This window comes from Pelodiscus sinensis, chromosome 10 (assembly GCF_052426305.1).
Source record: "Pelodiscus sinensis isolate ZL-2025 chromosome 10, ASM5242630v1, whole genome shotgun sequence".
Classification (NCBI taxonomy): Eukaryota; Metazoa; Chordata; order Testudines; family Trionychidae; genus Pelodiscus; species Pelodiscus sinensis.
In genome coordinates this window covers 37271965-37289793 of record NC_143061.1, presented here as the reverse complement: position 1 = coordinate 37289793, position 17829 = coordinate 37271965, and the positions used below count along the sequence as shown (strand labels likewise).

Genomic DNA, 17829 nt, shown 5'->3' with positions numbered 1-17829 from the left:
GCTGCTCCATGTGCAGGTGGCACCACATAGGGTAGGAGCGGGGAAGGTACACTTTACTAGAGTCCCTGGGCGCCTGGCTCAAACTGCAAATTGTGGTATGTGTGTGTGAGGAGGCCTGTGTTACAAGTTTGTACTGGGTATGAAAAAAATGTGCTTGGACTTTGTAGAGCAGGGGGACGGGACCTTTTTCAGATCAGGGGCCACCGACCCACAGAAAAATCAGTTGGGGGGCACACACAAATGAGAAGCAAAAAACAAACAAACTGTCATAGACATGGCCTCCAACTGAGAGCGAGAAAGACACTCCGCACATTCCCCTCACACAACAGAGCCTGGGCGGAAGGGGGAAAAGCCCAGGGTAGTAGATTTTGTGTGTTACAGCCCCACAGGGAGGTGGGGGGTGGACTTGGAGTGCCAGCGCAGGCTCCCCAAAGGTGAGGGGGACCCCTGAGCCTCAGGGGCCTGATCCAGCATTTGCCCCCCAAGCTTAGGTTCTTCATCTCTGCTGTAGAGGTATATTAGATTTAGACAGGCTAAAAGGAAATAGACTTAATTTCAATATTAGAAATGTGTTTTCTGCTTCAAGTAAATTCAACTGTAATAAACATATACTGGAATGAATCATAGTTATTGTAATTACTGGAATCAATGCAAGAAAATTACAGACTTAGGCTGAGAACTCTAGGCAGGGGCCGAGCTAAGCCTGGCTGGGGAAGCACAGTTTCCCCAAGCCTTCCCTCCCCTCCCCTCCCCTTCATACAATTTCTGAATCCTGAGGTGGCCCTCAGACCAAAAGTTTGCCACCCTTGCATGAAGAAAGCAAGTTTTAATCTTTCATTTCAGTAATGGTAGCATTTGGATTATCATGTGTTCTAGGGCTAATCTCCTTGCCAATTCCTGTGCAGTGTATATGGTTGGAAATGGCAAGGTCAAGTATTTTGGATAACCTGACAGCTGGTTACAAGTTTACCCATTTCCCTATTAAGTTCCATGGAAACACTGTTATGAGTGCAAATTCCTAAACTGAGACCAGTGCATGTAATGAAATGTGAAATTGTATCAGTAAAGTCTATAAATGTCTGGAATTTTTCACCCAATACTTATGTGTTTCATATTACAGATGTATTGTTTGTGAAGGGCCAGCAATGACAATAGCAGTTCACAGCCAAACAACGGCAGTTCCTTTATGTCCTCAAGGCTGGATGTCTCTCTGGAAGGGTTTTTCCTTCATTATGGTAAGGGAAGACAGAGACAAATAGACAAAAAATACTCACTGGTAGCTGCTAATGCAGGTTGGAAAGTTAATGCATTCTTGTAAACCTGGGGAGAACTCTCCCCATTCCTGTACTCTCAGTATTGCTGGTACTAGCCCATGGCATTTTAAATTTGTTTTAAAAAAGCCATCATATTCTTTTTTGGCTAAAAACAGGCAAGGATTTTATTAATCCTTTTGATTTTCATGCTTATGGCAGAAGTTCCAGAACAGCCAGGCACAGAAAGAGTCTTAGATCAGCAATAGGTGCCAACTCCCAAAAGAAAAGGGGAAGCAGCAAAAGAAGAACTCTGGTTACTATGGACAGATGAAAAGTAAATGAGCTGTGTGTTTTCATAAACTTGTCTACTCTGTGTTGAAAGCAGGTGTCATCAATGAGTGCAGCTGAATTGCTCCTGAATATCATTGCAGAGCAAGTGTAGCCTAGAGCTAACCATATTCAACACCAGTTTAGAAACTAGAGTTCTAGCCTTAACAACACTAGGCAGTGTTAATGTCAATCAAATGTAGAGCCTAACTCCACTGAAAATCCATAATCCAGATAAAAATTGTGTGCTGACTGAAGAGCTGGACAGCAATAATATAAATGTCATCAGAAGGGAGAGCACATCCCACTTGTGAAATCTGGAGAAGATCCTCTGACTCCTCTAGTGTTTCCAAATGGGAGGGTGGGGAATTATCAGGTTACCTCCTCATATGCGACATTAGCAGCTATGGATGACTGACTGAGACTGAAAATTCCATCCTCCTGCCCCACAATCATAGTTCCCTATATGGTGCGCGGGTGAGCACCAACAATTTGTGTCTGTGCAGTGGCTGCTCAGCTGCTGTGGGACGTGGCTGTACAGTGGACAGCTGCCCTGCCCCAGAAGCAGCTAGGCAGCCACCACACAGCCCTAGCCCTAGCTTCAACCCTTCCCCAGGGCTGGAGCTGTCGTCAAGGTGGGCTGCTGCATAGTGGCTGCTGGAGCTGGAGCCTGGGCCATGGTGCTAAAAATAGCACCTCGTGTGCCAGGACCAGAGCCAGTCCACAGTGCAGCTGCTCTTGGGTCAGGGCCAGGGTACTAAAAATAGCACTGCAGCCCCGGCTCCAGACCCAGAACACGGGGCAGCTGCCCACTATGCAGCCCCACCCTGGGAGCACCTGCGGTCAGGGCTGCATGGAGGCTGCTGGGGCCAGGACCACGGTACTAAATATAGCAGTGGTCCCCAACATGGTGCCCGCGGGGGCATTGTTGGCATCTGCCAAGTGCTTAGGGCTGGCCCCGCCCCGGGTGCATGGCGCATGCGCGGTGTTGGCCCCAGGTGTGCTGTGCATATGAGGCGCCAGTCCCGGGTATATGGTGCATGGGGAGCGCCGGCCCCGGGCGCACGGCGAATTGGTCGCCCGCACCCCGGGCACATGGCTATGGGGGGTCCCGGCCCTGGGTGTGCGGCAAATTGGCCTCCCCGCCCCCAGGTGCGCAGCTATGGGGGGTGCCAGCTCTGGGCACGCGGCTATGGGGGACACCGGCCCCAGGCTTGTGGCGAATGGGCAGCCCCACCCATGGCCATACAGTGCATGGGGTTGCTGGTCCCAGGCACGTGGCTCATGGGGGTGTGGTGTATGCGCAGCCCCGCCCCGGGCGCACGCGTGCCTCCTGGCGCCCGGCAGCTCCAAATGGTTGGGGACCACTGAAATATAGTATCCCAGCTCCAGCCCCAGCACACAGGGCAGCTGCCCGCCATGCTGACCCACCCTGGCACCAGGAAGCTAGAGGGAATTGAGGGGTACAGGTGTTAGGAAGGCAGAAGGTGAGGGAAGGGGCAGGGGAGAACTAAGGGGAAGGTGGGGGTGAGGAGAGGAAAGGGCTTGTTCTGAGGGGTAAGGAGGGGGCCAGGGCAAGAGAAGAAAGGGGAAAGGACCAAGGGATGGAAAATCTTACAGGGACCAATGCCCACAACCTCTTCATGTGGAGCAGCACCCCTTCACATGGGGAGTGAGGTTTGCTGTCTTCCCCAGGATTTGTCGCTAAGACTATGTCTACACTGCAGAGCTTTTAGTATCCCAGAAAAGCTCTGCCGTGTCCAAGGAATGCATCTGCTTTTCCGGAAAAAAAATTTGGAAAAGCAGACACAGTTTTTCAGCATCCCCGTAAACCTCGTTCTACGAGGAAGAAGGGATGTTCTGAAAGAGGGATTTTTTCTGACATTTGGCCCCGTGTAGACAGACCAAATGTTGGAAAAGCCTATTTCGGAAGAAAAGCGGAAAAAAAGATTTTTCAGACTTTTCTTTGTAGTGTAGACATAGCGTAAGTGATGTAAAGCGAAGGAAGGAAGGAAGGAAGGTTGGTTGGTTGGTTGATTGATTCTAGGTGCTGATTTTAACATGCAGATTTTCATCAGCTACAACAGGGGTTTGCAACCACGGTATTTATTCTATTGTAAAGGTTCATTATACAGGCATTTCTATGAGCATGTTTCTCACTACAGATCAGAAAAGTTCTATGTCTGCTTTCGATGGAGAAGTAATCAGTGCAAGGGGGAAAAATGAGCAGATGATAAAAAATGAAGAAATGGCTCATCTGAAATCAGCTTACTATCGTCCTTAACTAAGCAGGTGCTCAACCTCATCTAGGGAATTTCTATCTTTGTCCTGTGGCTGGCTCTCATGACCTCTCACAGAACAGAGAAAAACACATTTGCGGAAATAAGAAAAATGTCACAAAGTCAAATTTCAATTGTCTTAAGCTTCTGTGTTGGACTTCATCACAAGACTGTAAATTGTATTACTAGAAAAATGAAACCAGCCAAAAATAAAATAATCCATCCTTTGATAAAACTAAACAGTGCTGATTGTTGTTTTAGCCTTGTTGCACAAGGGTACTTTGCCAGAACAGTGCTTCATACAGTGATTTTTAGAAAGATATTTCTTGTGTTCATTTCAGTAAAAGGTGCTTAGCAGATGTACATTAAAGTTGGTTTTATGGTTACAGTATACAAGTGCCGGCTCAGAGGCCTCTGGCCAAGCATTGGCATCACCAGGATCCTGCTTGGAAGAATTCCGTCCCATTCCATTCATAGAATGTCATGGCAGAGGGACATGTAACTACTACACAAATTCCTACAGCTTCTGGCTGGCTTCACTAGATCCAAGAAGAATGTTCAGGTAGAACTTTGCTTTCCCAGTGACCTGGTTATGACCCTTTGTCCTTGTCCACATCAGGCTCTTTAATGCAGGTCAAGGGGTAGGGTAGGGGCCATTAAGGTGGGTGTAAACTCTCTGAACATCCTGCGAGTGCAACTAAGTTGGCTGTTAGGTCCTTTTGCAGTGTTGGAACAGCACAAAGTGGCCTAACACAGGATCAAAGCCTTAATTTCGTTAAATTCCAGCCCTCCCAAAACAAGTCTTTTAAATGCACTGGGAAATGTTCACCATTAATATAAGAAAGTGCAATTACATTATCTTCAGCCATTTCCCCTACTTATGTCAATGGTGAATTTTCTGGAGAGAAGCAAGTAAGGCAAAATGCACTTGGTCCTAATTATGTACTGATCTCCACCCAGTACAAATCCCAGCCATTTCAGTGGGATTTTCAAGGTGTACATAAATGCAGAATTTGGCCCCTTTGTGCTAAATTTTGATATGGGGAAAACGTGAGTATTTTCCAGGTTCATATATTCCAGAAAGCTTTTTATATTTCTTCCTACAACCATAAAATATTTCAAGAATGTGTCCTTTATATTTCCTCCATCTTTTCTTGGTCTGTACTGTATGCCTTGTGGTCATCTTGTACACATTCAGGGCAAGCCTAGGCAAATCCACAAAGTGTTGCTGTACACATCACTGTGCTCTTGAGGGCCGCACTGTCAGAATACACTCACTCTATCCTAACACACACTTCAAGGCAGCTAATGGTTGTGTCCCAGTCTTGTCACTTGCAGTGTTGATACTGCCATTCTCTTTTTGCTTAAGGACATTAGAACAGATTTTTAAAAACAGGAGATCTAAAGCCTGGACCCAAACCTCAATGAAAATATTTGGTCTTTGAATTAGACCCTAACAGTCTAAATAGCAATGATGGAATTGTGGCACTCCTCTGCCACCCCATAAACACACACACACTTTGTCTCAAAAGCAGCTTACTTTAGGGAGTCCCTGTGACACATGCTCTGGTGAGGTTGGCTAAACTATAAGAGAGGCAGGGACAAAAGTGAAAAATAGAACTCCCACTACTTTTATTTTAGAAGTAAAGTAAATGTGTTGTTCTCTTTCTTTTAGGGAGCCTTTACCACAGAGTTTGAAAGCAGGGGAACTGGAAAATATCATCAGCCGCTGTCAGGTCTGCATGAAGAGACCAGACTGAGAGACAGAAATAGCCTATCGATTCAGAATGCTTTTTTCCAAAGCCAAACTGTTTCTGGACAATGAGCTCTAAAATGCCAGTGTAGCACTATGTTGAGCTAGTGCAGCACTTTAATTTTTTTTTCTAAGCAACTTGTAAAGCACTTTCGTGGAGAAGGCTGTTGTAACGGCAGTCCTACAGATCTTCATCTTCTGAACTGTAAAACAAGGTGTGTGATGTAATATATTTTATTGGACCAACTTCTCTGAGTGAGAGAGACAAACTTGCACAGTGAGACCTGAAGAAGAGAGCTATGTAAGCTTGAAAGCTTATGTCACTAATGGAAGTTGGTCCAATAAAAAATATATTATCTCATCCACTGGTCTCTCCAATATTCTGGTATCTATGTGGCTACAGAACTGTGTACAACTTGTGAATTGTGTCATTTCTAATCTGCCTGTTTATGGTCAAACTATACCTTGCCATCTTTTTCATGGAACAAGTGAATGCTACTTAGTACCACAGCTTTGTTTTCTAATTGCAGGACAATTTACATGCTATAATTACAACACTTGACATCAGATTTTCAGTGTTCAAAGTGGATATCATTTCAGAAGAAACCCTAGCACAATAAGAAATGAGGTTTAATAGGAAAATATTCTCAGTGTATTTTTAAATATACTTTTCTATCTAGATCAGTGTTTCCCAATTTTATTTGGCCATGGAACCCTTTTCAGCATAATAGAATTTCAAGGAAACCCTAGGTTGCCAGGGTAAAATTTGTCAAAAAAAAAAAAGAAGCTCCGCCAGAATTGGTCGAGGAAAATAAGCTGCAAAATAGACTCTGTCTTTTTAAGAGAGGATGGAGAAGTGCCATGTTCTCGCGGAACAATGTTTCTTAACTAACCAGAAAAGAGAATCTATGCTGTGCCTTGTCTGACTAGTCAGCCTCATACAGAATACAAATGTGACTTGTGTAAGCTGTTCTTTTGCATGATCTTGGGCCTGATTCAAAGTCCACTGGGATCAGTGAGAAGACTGCTGTTGGCGTCTGTGGATTTTGAAACAGACCCTTAATGCCCAAACCTGCAAAATGATTAAATGCTTCAGAAGCTTACAGTACTATTGGTCCTAATTATTACTAGATATCTTTGTTTCCATTGAAGTAAAATTAACTAAAATGTCATAATTGCATCTGGGATTTAGGTGGACTGTGGATAATCTGTTATTTAAGAGCTCTCATGGTGTTAAAGAATGAACACAAGCCTTCAGTTATAAATCTTTTTAAAAGTGCACTGCAGAAAGAAACATAAAATCTACACATTTTATGAAGTATTTGAAACATTAAAATATTTATCATGAACAAATAAAACCTCCTAGTCGATCTAGTCAGGTGAAAGTATCTACAATAAAATATTTGTTATGAGTGATATTTAAATGATATTATCTGGCACTAATTTATACCAGTGACTTCAAATGTAAGTGGACTTAAATACTTGATAAGCACTTTTATTTAGTCATTTAATTTATATAAAAACTGTAGCTCTGATTTTTTTATATATATATGATATTGCACTTGCTGCACTATTTAAAATTTGTTGACATATAAAAAGTCAATAACTATTAATTCTTGCACACAAATATCAGTATTCCAGTTCAGTTATTTAGACTTGTAGATAAAGCCAAATTAATTGGACAAGTTTTAATGCATCTTTTTAAATGCAGGGTCTAGAAGTCATTTGAAGAAACAGATTTCTCACTGAGTCCTATTTTTGTAAGCAAAATATTTTATATTTATTTGTGGTAAAATATTTCCAGTATGTTTGTTTAAATATTGTAATTTTCTCTGTTAATATAACTAGAAACAGTTTTCTCAGGATCACCTGATGAAGCTAATTAAAACATAGCATTTACATTAATTGACTGAATAGTGAAGATTTTTTCCCTTGAATATATTGCAGTTCTTCTGTTTGCAAAACACAATTCAGAATATGACATTTTATAAAATACTCTGAGCATATATATGCTGCTGCTGAGAAGGTGCGGAGGTATAAAAATCTTTCCTTCAGATCTGCTTATGTCTTCAAATGTGACAATCATATATCATGGGTTTTTTACTAAATCCTAAATTCTACTGTAAATACAGGAAAATACCCACCATTTCTTTTAAAAACTGCTCATTATTAGGGCGAGGATAAATACAGCATCACCAGATGCACACTAAAGCTATGTCTACACTGTCCCCTCTTGTGCAAAAAATATACAAATAAGGCGAAGCATGGACTATCACTGTGCCTCATTTGTATAATAAATGAGGCACTGTTTTTGCGCAAGAAGTTTTTGCGCAAAATACCCCTCGTGCACAAGAGCGGTTCTTTCTCTTTTTTTCAGGCAGAATGGCTCTTGTGGAAGAAGGGGTTTTTGCGCAAAAAGGAGCCGTCTACACAGCTCTTTTTTGCGCAAAAGCCTCTTGCACAAAAACGGCTGCTAATTAATTGAAGTGTGATGATATTCCACTCCAAGCTTCATTAGCATAAGTTTTTCCGGAAGAAGACTACAATGTAGAAGTAGCCTTACCATGTGGCTTTGGACAAGTCATGTTGCCCAAAATATTTGGTTGCCCAGCTTGAGACTCTTCTTAAGAAGTGATAAGCACTCTCAACTCCAGTTTCAGTTAATGCAACTGCAAGTGTTCAGACCCTCTGAAAATCAAACCTGCATGTTTCAAATTGGGCCCCCACAATCATAGGCCATTTTTTGAAAATGTTGGCCTTAAAGAAATCTTTATGCGTCAATTGCCTGATATATAAATCAAAATCATTTCACTTTCTTATCACTGAGGGTTGTGAGGATGAGTTAGCTAATGTCTGCAGAGAGCTTTGGGGGAAAAGCTGCTAAAGAGAAAAGTGTTAGTATGTCACACTATGGACAATCAGAAATAATGAGCTAATAATCAAAAAAGAATAGGAAAAATGATCCCTTCATTAAACACGACCAAGTAAATAATTCTGGCTATACATGGAAAGCTAATTGAACTGATTTCTTTCCCTCCTTGCCAAAATGTATGCATAAATAAAAATATTCCAACATTTAATAGCATGTCTTCTGATTAAAATCCATTAATGGAGCTATAGCGACTACCCATTTTTTTTGCAGAACTCCCTTTTTTAAATCACAATTTTCAGGTTGGACAACAAAGTAAAAATGGTAAAACACAAACAATTGAATAATTGTACATCCTGCAGCAGAAGTTCTCAGAATATAAGCCTTAACTGGAGTCTTGTGACCATTCAGAAATCCTAAGAAATACGGTGTTTAGCGGGAAAGCATTTAGAAGTACTTAACTAATTTAAAACCTAATTTAAAAGACTATCTGGTATGTTCATTTTAAGTTCATTTTTAAAAAATTGTTGCCTTCTCAGGTGGAAATATTTATGCATTTTGCAAATAAGGTGTTTAAAGAAACTTCATCCTTTTTACTGGCTGAATGAGAGGAGTGAACAGGAATTAAAGACATTGCTGAGTTATTTGTGTTATACTTACTCTCTTTCCTGATTTCTGATTAATTAAAAAATATTGGCTTTTTGTAAAGTCAACATTAATTTGCACAGTCTGTTTAAAAAATGGAATTGCTTTTCCTCAGTTAAAGTTTCAGAAAAGATACCTTCAAGATTAAATAACTATTCACAACTTCATAATCAGAAATAGAGCCAAATGTTCAAAGATTGCTGTATTTTGCCCACTTTAACAAAGATGCCAATGCATATTTCAAATTTAAAAGTCAATAGTTAGAGTGCCTGTTTTTCCATTATCCTGTAGTTTGATTTTAATTTTTTCAGAATTAACTCAGAATGACTCAGAACGGTAGATGTAAAAACAATGAGGAGTCACCTTAGGGCATGTCTACACAGCAGGGCTAATGCCCAAATAACCTATGCAACTTCAGCTACATCAATTGCATAGCTTAAGTCAAAATAGTTTATTTTGGCTTTTGGCGCTGTCTACTCAGCAGGAAGTCGGAGGAAGAGTTTTGACATTATCAAAATAACTGCTTGTAGTGTAGACACAGACTATGTTATTTCAGAATAATGTTAGTTCTTCAGAAATAACACTGGCTGTGTAGATGTACCTTTTGAGACTAACAGATTATTAAGTCATGAGCTTTCATGGATAAAACCCATTTCATCTGATGAGTTGAATTATCTGATAAAGTGGGTGTTACCCATGAAAGCTATGACCTCATAAATCTGTTCATCTCTAAGGTGCCAGAGAACTCCTTGTTGATAATCCAGTATTTGGAAACGTTTATTGTTCCAGAAAGCCAAAAACTACTGTAAAAGTGCCCTTTGCAACAGTCTTTCAGGCCCAGATCCACAAAGGCATTTAGGCTCCTAACTTTCAATGGAAGTTAGGAATCTAAATGCCTTTGTGGGTCTGGGCATCCACATGTAATATTCTCGTGATGCTAGACTTAAAGATTAAGGGTCCAGTTCAGCTCCCACGGAACTCACTGGGAGTATTGCTTTGGCAGTGGAATTCAGCCTTAGGGTAATATATTATTTGATATTTACAGTTGATTTCTAGTTGTTGCATATCACAAGATAGCAGCTGCTAAAATCAAGTTAGAAATGAAAGTCGGAAGACAACCAAGAAGATAGTAAAAATTATGTGATTTTAAGGTTCAGTGGCCTGTGTTTCAGCTTTTTAACAGTATATAAGGGGGTATGTGTTCTGCAATAGGGAGAAATTAAGTCATCTGAGGTTGTACTTTTTTTAAATCATTTTAACTAAGAAAATTGGCAAAAGTATGTGAATATGCTGCCAAAGTTGGTAGCTAAATCTGGCTAAAGAGTGGGCAGACATCAGCTAGGACCATTACTTTGGCTATGGTTGTGCAGTGCAAGCTAGTAGGACCCCTGCACCTGTGTTGTCCCATTCATTTTGCACTGCAAAATCAAGACCCATGTGAATAACCTTAGTACTGAATTACTGTTCTGTTAGCAGTAGTAATATTAACTAGTATCTTAATATATTCTGTTAGTAATTTTATTATATTATTGATAAATACTATGTGGATATTTTGAAAGGTATTTGTATGGTGGCAACCGTATCAGGGCCTCTGTGCTAAGTCTCTACTAACACTGAGGAAGAGACCTAGAGCAGTATTTCTTTTTTAAGACCAAGGAACACCAAACAATACTTTTTTTTTTATGAGGAACACCAAAGATTTTTTGTTGAGCACAAAAAAAAAAAAAAGAGTTCGGGGGTAAGTTATTGAGAGAAAAAAAAAGTCACCTGCCCCTTTAAGGGCAGCCATTTTGAACCTGTTTTTTTCAGGGGCACACCCATGTGCTGCAGAGCACAGTTTGAGAAACACTGACCTAGAAAGTTCTGAATCTGGAGACAGGACAAATACAGGATTATGAAAAGAAACAAGCAGGGCAAAGGTGCAGTGGTTAGTAAAACCACAAAGCATCTAGGGTTGCCAGATGTCCAGTTTTGAACTGGACAATCCAGTATTTGAGCTTTCTGTTTGGGAAACAAATTGAGAAAATATAAATGTCCGTATCTTCTAAATAAGATGTAATATAATGTCAGGTGTTTCAGGTATTTTTGTTGAAATCATATGGCAACCCTAACAGCAGCTCAGGCAAAGCTAGGACTAGACGCCTAGAGTCCCGCAGCCTTGGCTAGTACTCTTCCCATTAGGCCATGCTGCTGCAGTGCTGAGGACCATTGGCCTGATGGAATTAATGTTCTAGTACAAATGTGTGTGCACGCGGCTGGTTAATAGGTAAATATGAGCTATGCATGCTGCACATTAAGGGCATTCACTCAGCATTGTCACCGAACACTGCACAGGACACAGTGTATGTAGCTATGAGCTTGCGGCCCCGAATATTACAGTAGCATCACAAAAACACCGCTGCTTAGCGCTCACGGCTGGGCTGACCACAGTAAAGATGGCCTCCACATGGCCCTCTCCCAGGTGAAGCGTCATAGAGAGTCACTTCCGCCCTTCTTAGGTCACGTGACGTTACAAGTCTCGGCTCAGCGGCGGGTACGGTGCCTCGATGGGGACAATTCGGTCCGTTTTTCCGTCTAGCCGGGCCGGATCGGGCCGCACAGCGTTTCCTTATTCCTGAGCGCGAGCCCCTGAGCGTCCAGAGCGCGCGAGGGGCCTGCTAGGCGCTTCCCGCCGGCCTCTGGGTGAGTCGGTAACGCTGGGGCCTGTTCCTCCTGCCCCGTAGCTTGGGTGGGAAGGTCCCGACGGGGTCCCCCAGCAATATCCCCCTAGTCTGCCCCGCTGCTGTAGGCCAACAGCCGAACCCCCGCCTGCTACAGCTACACCCCCCAGCCTCGCCCTAATTGCTCCAGCTCGCTGCCTCTCCCCCACCTGCTACAGCCCCCTCCCTGTAGCTACTACCCCCAGCCCCCCCACCTGCTGTAGCCCCTCCCAGCTACCGCCCCCAGCCTTACCCCTGCCATTTCTAGCCGCCTGTTGTGCCCACCCCCGTTTTTTGCCCCTTTGCCCGTTATAACCCCCAGCTGCATCCACTCGCTTTCACTGCCTACCCCCCAGTGTGCTCCCGCCCCCTCCCCCGCATTTTCACTTTCCTTGTGCCTCTCTACTATCTTTTATATCCTCAACTGGCTCGTTGTCTGTGCTGCCAGCATCCCATCCCTCCCTAGGAGTTTCCATTTTTTTCAGTCCGCATTATTTTATTTAAAATCTATAAGCTTAATAGGGGATGCTGCTTTCACATGCCCCAACAGCACTTCTGAAAGGCCTTAAACATTAAGAATATATCTACATTGTGGGGCTCTATTTATCCACAAAGTAATTTAAAATGTCTTCTAAAATTATGAGATCTGAGCAGTTAGTATTTATGTAGTCCTCTAACCTACTGGACCTATTTTTTCCCTCTGATTTATGTCTCTGTAAATCGGAACATATTCTGCAAAAAAACAATGTTGTGATACCAGTGTTCTCTTAGGCTCGGGCCCAATGAATGGGTGTGTTTTTTTTTCTCTGTTTTAACTTCAGTAGTTGTCATTCTGTCTGCAGCTTTATTTGAAGTGTTGCCTTTCAGGGACAACCTGAATAGTTCAAAGTAACTGCTTGGCAAACTAAAGACTTTTTTCTTCTTTATGCTAATTTTACAATGCCCATCTTCTCCCAGAAAAATACATTTTTTTGCTTTGTAAAGCTGCCTCTTGCTGCTGATAGTGGCATTGTCTCCCTTGCATTCATTACATAATGAATGTAGGAACCCAAAACCTTGCTAACACTTTTTCATTCCTTTCATATACCTGATGTGAAGAGGTGATGTGCATGAATAGATTTGACACATATTTCACGATGAATGCATTTCAGTATTTACCCCATGTGTGCAGATGACATGTAGCTCTGCATCCCCCTCCAAACACCTTCAGAGTGCTTTGTTATGTCATAACTTCTAATTCTGACTGTTTCAGTGACTGATTCTCTTGACAGTTAAACAATTCTCTGTGGCCCATAATACATCCTTCTAACTTTGCTTCCAGAGTCTAAAACTGTCATGTCATTTATGACAAACTTTTTCTCTCCCTCATCTCTCTTGTCTGTGTCTAGCAATTGCCATATCATAGTGCCCAACTTTGCTATGTAAAATCCCATTTAATTAGTTAATCAGTTAAACATAATGTTTAACTAGTTAACTGATTAACTGGAGGTAGCAGTAAGAGGGGGCTGCTTCAGCCCAGCAGCACTGACAGGGACTACTCCAGCAGCCCACCCCGCCCATGGGGCTGGAGGCTGCTCCCGTGGGGCTGGGATCCATCTTAGTCAGTTAATCTAAAGTTTAACCAGTTAACCTGACATTTAACCGGTTAACTGATGAATCAGGATTTTACATCCCCAAATGCACTCTACTTTCCAATTCCGAGAAGTCAGCATCATGTTGTGTCCCTGTTTCCTTGATCTACTTGATTCATCTTCATCTCCAAATTCCATTCAAAGTAGCACTCCTGGTTTTCCCATTTATAGTTCTGTGTGCACTCTCTGATTGGCTTTCTCCATCCTTTCCCAAATATTCTGCAATCTTGTTCTTATTTGCGATAATTTTTCTCTTTCAAACTTTCATTCTCTCCCACCTTTACTACCACTAACTTCTGTAAATGTCACCTTAAAACTCCCTTTCTGCCCTAATTTGTTGCTAATGACTTGTGTAAAATATTTTGTCTAGTCAAAATAATGCACGAAAATGTTTACTTTGAGTACTGTTCAACCACTCAGATTTTGTGTTGATTGTGACAATTAGCTTTTCAGTTATCATAAAAGAGCTAAGAATTTTATTTTTCTATTTTGTGCTTTCAATTTGAATGTCTTGGTAGTACAGTAAACTTCCGATAATCCGGCACCTTTGGGACCCAGGGTGTGGCGGATTATCAGATATGCCGGACTATCAGAAGGGGGAGCTATGAGGGGTCTGGAGTGGGGGTGGATGCCACCCCAGACCCCTCATAGCCCCCCCCTTCCGATAGTCCGGCTCTGCCCCAGGCGTCCTTGATTCAGCCGCTGCTGAAACTGACCAGCAGCGGCTGAATCGGAGACGCCTGGGGCAGAACAGCTGGAGTGCTGCCGGGTTGGTCCGGTAGCGCCGACCCTTGGCACTGCGAGACCAGCCCGGCAGCACCACAGCTGCTCTTGGGGACGCCTGGGGCAGAGCAGCTCGGGTGCTGCTGGGTTGGTCCCGCAGCACCACTCCTCGGCGCTACTGGGCCAACCCGGCAGCACCCCAGCTGCTCTGCCCCAGGTGTCCCCAAGTCAGCCGCTGCTGATACTGATCAGCGGCTGACTCCAGGAAGCCCGAGGCAGAGCTGCTCTGCCCCGGGCTTCCTGGAGTCAGCCGCTGGTCAGTTTCAGCGGCGGCTGAATCAGGATGCCTGGGGTAGAGCAGCTGGGGGGCTGCTGGGTTGGTCCCACAGTGCCGAGGTGCAGCGCTGCAGGACCAACCCAGCAGCACCCCAGCTGCCCTGCTCCAGGCGCCCCAAGAGCAGCTGGGGTGCTGCCGGGTTGGTCTCGCAGCGCCAAGGGTCGGCACTACCGGACCAACCTGACAGCACCCCAGCTGTTCTGCCCCAGGTGTCCCTGATTCAGACGCTGCTGAAACTGATCAGCGGCTGATTCCAGGAAGCCCGGGGCAGAGCAACTCTGCCTCTGGCTTCCTGGAGTCAGCCGCTGGTCAGTTTCAGCAGCAGCTGAATCGGGGACACCTGGGGTGCTGCCCGGTTGGTCCCGCAGCCCCGAGGGGCAGCGCTATGGGACCTACCCGGCAGCGCACCAGCTGCTCTGCCTCCGGCTTCCCAGATTCAGCCGCTGGTCAGTTTTAGCAGCGGCTGAATAGGGGAAGCTGGGGGCAGAGCAGCTCCAATGGTCCGGCTGCCCGGAGCACTTCCGGGTTCCTGATAGTGCTGGACCATCGGAGTTTTACTGTAGTGAAATTTTTTTTATTATATTAAGATCAAATGTGCCTTACAGAATTGATTTAAATATTGTCTCTATTTAACACGACAGAATCTGAGGTACAGGTCTATGAAAGGTCACACTGAGAGTCAGTAGTGGAATTGGACTCTTCATCTTCTGACTTGAACCTCAGTCCTGAAAACTGCTCTGTAGAAGTGCCATTGCGGTCACTAAGGCTATCTACACTGCAAGCAAAAACAAGCCTCCTAGACAGATTTGTGCTTGTGCGACTCATACTAGCATGCTAAAAAACAAATGTGTGTGGACATTGTAGCACCAGTGGAGGCTCAGTTTAACCACCTGGGCACGTGCAGCTATTTTTAGCATGCTAGCAGAGGTTTGTCTACCCAGGCTGGAAGACTCACTCAGGTTCAGTGTAGACATGCCTTAGGACATGGTGGGGAACCTAAGGTTTGTGTGTGACCCCAACTGTTTTTTATCTGTGTGTCAGTGGCCCTGACCCTAAAACGGTTACCCACCCTTGCCTTAGGATTCTGAATAAGTGCAGGAATCTTCCTACTGTGAAACAGACTGCAGAATCTCGGCCTTACGTTTGCTAACTGTTCTGCTTCTAATATGGAGCAACATCTTTTATTATGGACCTCCTCTCCTTTCCTCCCTACACGTATACCTCTATTTTAATAAGCAAATTTCATTATTGTAAAGATATAGCAGTTGAAATCTCACTATTTTTTCTCTTCTGCCATGTCTGAATTCTAAGAAGCATGTGATCATATTGAAGTATTATATCTGTAGATGCTTGGCAATTACTGCCAGACTCACATTATGAAACCATGAATATTTAGAATTATTAAAGTTGACTCTTCTAATGATGTTTGTTTGTTTGTTTTTACAGCTGGAAAAGCAGTTGTCATGCTGTCTTATGTACAAAAACAGATCCAAACGTTACTGTGTTTCAGAGTAAACTGTGCTGCAGCGTAGTGATATTTGATTACAAAATTATAGCTGTGCATATATTTCAAAATGAGCAAAAGAACAAGCAGTGACTCGCCTCTAGGGAGGTTAGTGAAGTCTTATAGAATGTATCTAGTATATGCAACACTTAATAGAACATGGCCACTCAACAAGGGTGTTGCCATAGGATACTGCTGGTATTTTTAAGTTCTTGTTAAAATTAATACTTTTGTTTGCATAGGAACTCTCATCCCAAAAGATCTTAAGATGCTTTACTGCTTCTACTGCCTGAATTGTCCATGGCTTTCAGGGATGTGAGAATCTCAGAAGGAAGTATGTACTTTGAACACAATACATCAGACTAGCTTATTGTAAAAGGGTGTGGCGGAGCAAAAGGCCAAAGTTATGCATTTAAGTGCAGCAGAGCAGCTTGAGCAACTGGTGAGCACCTGTTGATGAACTACTGATACACTTCTGCTCCTGATTTTTGACTTCTGACATGCCCTTCTATAAGAGGTTCCCGACTTGCGACACATTGGTTCCAGAGGAAGTGTTGCAAGTCAGAGGTGTCATAACTCGAACCTGCATTTACGGTAGGGGCCGAGCACCATCGTAAATGCAGCCCAAGGATATAAGTTGGGGGTTTAGAGCCCCTTCCGCACTTACAAAAATGGTTGTAAGTGCAGGGGGTCAGAACTTGGGTGGTCGCATCTCAGGGACCTCCTGTATTGCAATTGTGAACAACCTGCAGGAAGTTTGTGAGGTTTTAAATATAAACATATAAGACATAACTATAAGAATGGCCATACTGAGTGAGAGCTGCTGTCCAGCTAGTCTAGTATCCTGTCTGACAGTGTCCATTGCCAGATGCTTCAAAGGGAATGAGCAGAACAGGGCAATTATCAAGTGATCCCTCTTCTGTCAACCATTCCCAGCAACTGGCAGAGAAAGGACTTGGGACACTTATAGCTGAGGTGGTGGACTTACAGCCTGTGAGCCAGATCAAGCCCCTTGCTTAAATTCATCTGACCTGTGGCCAGACCCCACAATCTAGTAAGAGAACTGGCAGGTGAAGTGCAGTAAGCCCCCACGGCCAGACCATGCTCCCTGGCAGGAGCACTGGGCAGAGCAGGACAATCAGCCCTACTCACTCCTCCCTGACCCTGTTCCCTGGCAGGAGCACCAGGCAGGCAGAGTGGAACAATCTGCTCACCCGGACTCTCCTCCCTGGCAGGAGTGCCAGCTGGTATAATGAGCCAAGCCTCTGCACCCCAATTCCATTGCCCTTCAGGAGCGCCAAGCAGATAGAATGAGGTGAGCCCCTGACCTTACTCCCCAGCATGAGAGGAAGCCCACAGAACCATACTCCCTCCTCTGGGGAGGTGGGGCGGAGATGGCTCCCCACCCAGTTTTAATAGCCATGCTTTTTATTTGTGTGTGGCCCCAAATGACTTTTTCTCTGGATCAGTGGCCCCAGAAAGGGGGAAAAGGTTCCCCACCCATGACCTAGAGCATAGGATTGTCTCCCTGACCATCTTATCTTATAACCACTGAGCGACCTCCCTTCCATTAATTTACCTAATTTTTTTTTAATCCAGTTATAGTTTGGCCTTCACAGCTTCCCTGGCAGTGAGTTCCACAGATTGACTATGCATTGTGTGAAGAAACCCTTCTTTTTGTTTTCAGTCTGCTGCCTATTAATTTAATTGGTTATCACTGCTCCTTGTGTTATGTGTTTTCAAATTGGTGGGATTTCCTTTTCTAATTGCCAGAGCTATAGTGTATTTTGGAATCCCCATCATTACACT

The 17829-nt window shown here is 43.7% G+C and overlaps 2 protein-coding genes across 14 annotated transcripts in view; both read left to right on the top strand.

Moving 5' to 3' along the window:
• Positions 1 to 7517, top strand: part of COL4A3 (collagen type IV alpha 3 chain) — a 131934-nt gene extending 124417 nt beyond the window's left edge. Inside the window, exons 50-52 of the mRNA XM_075937590.2 lie at positions 1121 to 1235; positions 4249 to 4421; positions 5535 to 7517. Of these exons, the coding sequence (XP_075793705.2) occupies positions 1121 to 1235; positions 4249 to 4421; positions 5535 to 5619 (373 nt within the window). The 3' untranslated portion in view covers positions 5620 to 7517. The remainder of the gene's footprint in view (positions 1 to 1120; positions 1236 to 4248; positions 4422 to 5534) is intronic.
• A 4104-nt stretch (positions 7518 to 11621) lies between these two features.
• Positions 11622 to 17829, top strand: part of MFF (mitochondrial fission factor) — a 48812-nt gene continuing 42604 nt past the window's right edge. For 5 of the 13 annotated variants that reach the window (XM_006119897.5, XM_006119892.5, XM_075937594.2 and 2 more), the window contains exons 1-2: positions 11623 to 11808; positions 15963 to 16128. In XM_006119897.5, coding sequence (XP_006119959.1) covers positions 16091 to 16128 — 38 coding nt within the window. In that variant the 5' untranslated portion in view covers positions 11623 to 11808; positions 15963 to 16090. Of the gene's footprint in view, positions 11809 to 15962; positions 16129 to 16262; positions 16463 to 17198; positions 17336 to 17829 lie in introns of those variants that run through there. The other 8 variants (XM_014571939.4, XM_006119891.5, XM_075937592.2 and 5 more) reach the window with 7 other exon arrangements.